Source organism: Medicago truncatula, chromosome 8 (assembly GCF_003473485.1).
Source record: "Medicago truncatula cultivar Jemalong A17 chromosome 8, MtrunA17r5.0-ANR, whole genome shotgun sequence".
NCBI lineage: Eukaryota > Viridiplantae > Streptophyta > Magnoliopsida > Fabales > Fabaceae > Medicago > Medicago truncatula.
The window spans coordinates 4,817,203-4,821,513 of NC_053049.1; the positions used below are offsets into that span (position 1 = coordinate 4,817,203).

The window sequence follows — 4,311 nt, forward strand, 5'->3', positions numbered from 1 at the left end:
AGCCTAACAAGATGTGTATAAGGCAATTTTCATAAAAGAAAGAAGGCATTACGGCTGGTAGATTCACTCACGTTTTGGAAATTGTCACGCATCGCGAGAGAGGAGGCCCCACAGTGGAATCAGGCGTTGATACAAGGGAGCTACAAGCATAAAGGGAAGATAGCAGTTTTATTCAATTCAATTGTTCTTAATGCTTTTTATTATATCCTGATCAAATATAAAGATGAATTCGTGAGAATGAATGACTATTGACCATAACTTTCAACTTAGGCCTAATTGAATTGTTCAAATAAATTAGTCTAGGAATGGATAATTTTTTATTTGTGATATTAGGTGAACGTTCTTAAAACCTTCAAAGAATATTAGATCACCTAAGGAATTATGAACTGTAATCCGAGAAGAGGGTCCTAAGTCAAGGGATTGATTAGGGCTATTTAGTTAACCATCGTGAAACTATAGGAGTATTAATAGGAAATAGGTGCAGTATACCAAACATGGAACATCGGAGGATTCGAAAGACCTAGTCTCATCTCTATATATCTTTTCCAAATAATATTTAATTTCTATTTATTTACTTTTATGCAATCAAACCTACTATCTTGAGCACTTATAAAATTTACACATCCTAAATATTAACTTTATTGCTAATTTGATATTAACACATTCCTCGTTGATACGAACTTATTTTTATTACTTCGATAGTTTTAGTACACATGTTAAAAGTCTATCAATTGATAATCTTATCTCAACTTTCCTAAAGCAACCGGGAGACTAGTTTCTGAGAAACCTATTACAAGCAAAAATGATTTTTGCTTTAGTATAATTGATTTTATGATTTTGCTAGTTCTCCTGTTTGGGTGCATCTCTTGGTTTTCTCTTGTTTAATTGGTTTCAGGTCATAATCGTGTTGTAACAATCTAATAATCTGTACACTATTAAATTTGTTTTCGGGTTGGATGATTTTTGGATTTTGTTCCTAGTATTCCTCATGTTCAACTAAGGTTGGATGATCGATCATGATAGGTTGTTAGATGACTTTTTTGTTTGTTTTAGTTTTCGCTCTTGTTTCACTCTGGAAGAGATCATTTAGTTTTGTTATTGCTTAGCTTCAGTACTTTTTGTACTCATATTTGTATTTATGGTTGTACTCTTTTATGAGATCTATCCTTTTCTTGTATATATATGCTGTCCATAAAAACAACACTATTAAATTGTTACTGGTATAGTGGTATGTAAAGTGTGGTTTATATAAGTCTCATGTAGGCAGAAAAGTGAATGTTGAGTAACATATAATGAGAGGATGTATATACTCAATACTTTTATATTTGACAAAATTATATGTGTAGTCCCTTAACATAATTTTAGATAACGATTTGGTCTTTTATTATTATTATTTTTAACTCAGTTTAGCAATTATGATTAGGTTGCATATGAATTTTAAGTTTTAAACCTGTAGTTTTATTTTCCTGTCAACTCTCAATCTTCAAAACTATGATTCTTCATGCATATTTGCATATGAATCATAAATATAAAGCTTTAAAATTCATATGAAAACGATCTAAAAGGGTAAAGATGATGTAAAGAGGGAAATATAAAGCACCACATCATAATTTGAAATTAAGTTAAGGAACAACGAACATAATTTTGCCTTTATGTTTTGATGTATTCTTGAGCTGAGTATTTTTGAAAATTACATGACACAATGATATTGAAATCTAGCTAGTCAATATTGTTGAATTTGTTTTAGGTTTAAATGTATATATATTTGGTCTAGCAATCTTTTATTCCCTAAAACAAATTTTTTAGTCCTTGCAAATTAACTTTGTTTGATTCAGTTCCCACAAGATTAATTTAAATGTATTGGAAATTCTCTCTCTATAATATATATATATCGCAACATACTATTGGGACCAATTTCGGTATGAATTTTTTTACAAGAATTAAAACAAAACAATGGAGACAAAAAAAAAAAAAAATGGGTATATTGGCAACCACTAAAATGAAAATAATAATTTTACTAGGACTAGAAGCAAAAAATTGTTCCTAAAAAAAAAAAAAATTGTACATTTGCATGTATCAAATACATATTTAATATTTAAACATTTGTTTGCATTGACATTTGGCACTTACTCAGGATCAATATAACCTCTTGTACCAGCAGGACGAGTGGATATATGAGAATCAACATCGTTAGCAAAAGCTCTACTTAAGCCAAAATCAGCTATTTTGGCCTGCATATTATCATCTAATAATATGTTGGAAGGCTTCATATCTCTATGCATAATAGGTAGATTACACCCATTATGAAGATACTCCAATCCTGAAAATGTAACAAATTAGGTCAAAGTAAAGGGTTAAATAAGCAAGAAGCATACCCGAAAGTGCACATTATTACCATGTGCTGCATCAACTGCAATTTTGAGTCTCTCATTCCATTTTAAGATATGTGTATTATCATCTGCACGCAAATAGGCATTAATCTTGAAATTTTGGATAATCACTCTTTAAAATGAAAAACATAAAAAAAAAATTCTTCCGAGTGAATTAAGATTTATTAACATAACATAAAACCTGCCGATGTGAAATCATCCAAGTGGATTAGGCATGTTTTACAACAAGAGAGTTAACCTCAACTCATTTTACTTATGTAAACTTGAATCGTAAACTCGTACGAGTTTACCTAAAATTAATATTATATAAAATTTATTATATACGTGACATATGTAAGCCAACATAATATTGCAAAAAGGTCGATTGTGCAAAATATGACATAATTATAAAGACAAAGTATACATAACCACCATAATAAAGAGTAATGTTCAATTTAACATCAAAATAGAAAATTAACTTGCAAAATCATAAGTTTCATAAGAGATTGTAAACCATTCAAAGAAACAAGTTTCACATATAAAGTTGTTAATAAAACTATCCAAAAAAATAAACTAGTTAATTACTTCAAAAGTTCAATCCGTCTAAAATTTCATAACATCATTATCATTGGTGTCTTCATCTCCAAGTTCAACAAATTCTTCTCCGTATTAAAAAAGATTTTCAATATTAGAACCAAATACATGACTACTTGAACTCACTTCAATATTAATTTTTCTATTAATTTCAATACTTTGGCCTTGAAAAAAGAATTGGGTTTTGAAAAAAAATGAACCAAAAAAAGGCCAATAAAAAAAGAAGTGTTTTTTAAACGTAAACTCGGTCGAGAGTTTACACCGAGTTTAACACATGTTAACTCGGTTAAACTCGTCAAACATACTAATTTTATAAAAAATCGAGTTTACCTCTGAATTAACACGTATTTAGCACCTGAAAACATAAATTCGGACGAGCCTACAAGTTAACACTTGATTTGTGGACTAGGATTAGGTTTTACAACTCATTAATAAAAAAATTCGCAAATTACCACTTTTTGGTTAAAATTATGACTGAGGAACCAAAAAAATTATATCCAAAAGGAGGGGAGATTTCATGAGAGAGGAAAAATAAATGAACCCAAATTGCAATTAAACAAACTAAAAACAAGATTTAAATTACCAAATAAGTGTTGTTGGAGACTTCCATTTGTCATGTATTCATAAATCAATGCTTTGTTTTCATCTTCATCGCAATATCCAATGAGAGAGACCAAATTTCTATGATGAACAATCATTAGAAGTTGTGCCTGCATTTTTTAGTCTATGTTATCTCTACCAAAGTTTACTATGAAAAATATTGCATGATATATTCTTAATATAAATACTATTACTTGACTAAAATCATGATTTTGGATCCGTTGTGTTTTGATTAACTCAAATACATTTTTTAATTTTAATAGTAAAATTTATTAATAAACAAATCAATGCACAAGATGAACAAGACCGGTAGACAAAACTACAAAGCAAAGTAATTAACTTGAATCCATTGACTAACCTCAGATTGAAATTCCTTATAACCTTGCTTTGATGATGTTGAAAGAATTTTAACAGCAACTTGAGTGAGATCTTGTAAAATGCCAATGTAAACTTTTCCAAATCCTCCTTCTCCAATAATTGTTTTGAAGTTATCAGTAATATTGAGAATTTCGGTGTAACTGAATATTTGATGCTTTGATTTCATTTCATCCTTTTTCTTAGAATTTGACGACGTAGCTACAGTGACAAAAAAAAAATTGAATGAAAATATGCAAGGCTGTGAATAAGAGAGAAAAAAAAAATTGATAATGAATGTGGATATAGAGATTGAAGCAAAACCATATTTGTTTTCTCATCTAGCCATAAGTTTCTACAACTAACAATTTGATTGTGACTTCAAAGTAATGTA

The 4,311-nt window shown here is 29.3% G+C and overlaps 1 protein-coding gene across 1 annotated transcript; it reads right to left on the reverse strand.

Moving 5' to 3' along the window:
• Positions 1 to 2,081: 2,081 nt before the first annotated feature.
• Positions 2,082 to 4,311, reverse strand: LOC112417487 (putative leucine-rich repeat receptor-like serine/threonine-protein kinase At2g19230). Its single transcript, XM_024773373.2, has 4 exons — positions 3,922 to 4,311; positions 3,547 to 3,673; positions 2,396 to 2,458; positions 2,082 to 2,320 (listed from the first exon to the last, which is right to left on the reverse strand). The coding sequence occupies exons 1-4, from the start codon at positions 4,105 to 4,107 to the stop codon at positions 2,127 to 2,129; spliced, it is 570 nt and encodes a 189-aa protein (XP_024629141.2). The 5' UTR covers positions 4,108 to 4,311; the 3' UTR covers positions 2,082 to 2,126.

Bases quoted from the DNA above. Each gene is read 5' to 3' on its own strand.
- LOC112417487 (XM_024773373.2), bottom strand. From the start codon at position 4,107: ATGAAATCAAAGCATCAAATATTCAGTTACACCGAAATTCTCAATATT. The intron at 3,674-3,921 runs GTTAGTCAATGG...TAAAAAATGCAG, and splicing joins ATAAGGAATTTCAATCTGAG to GCACAACTTCTAATGATTGT. The intron at 2,321-2,395 runs GTAATAATGTGC...TTACATTTTCAG, and splicing joins TGCAGTTGATGCAGCACATG to GATTGGAGTATCTTCATAAT.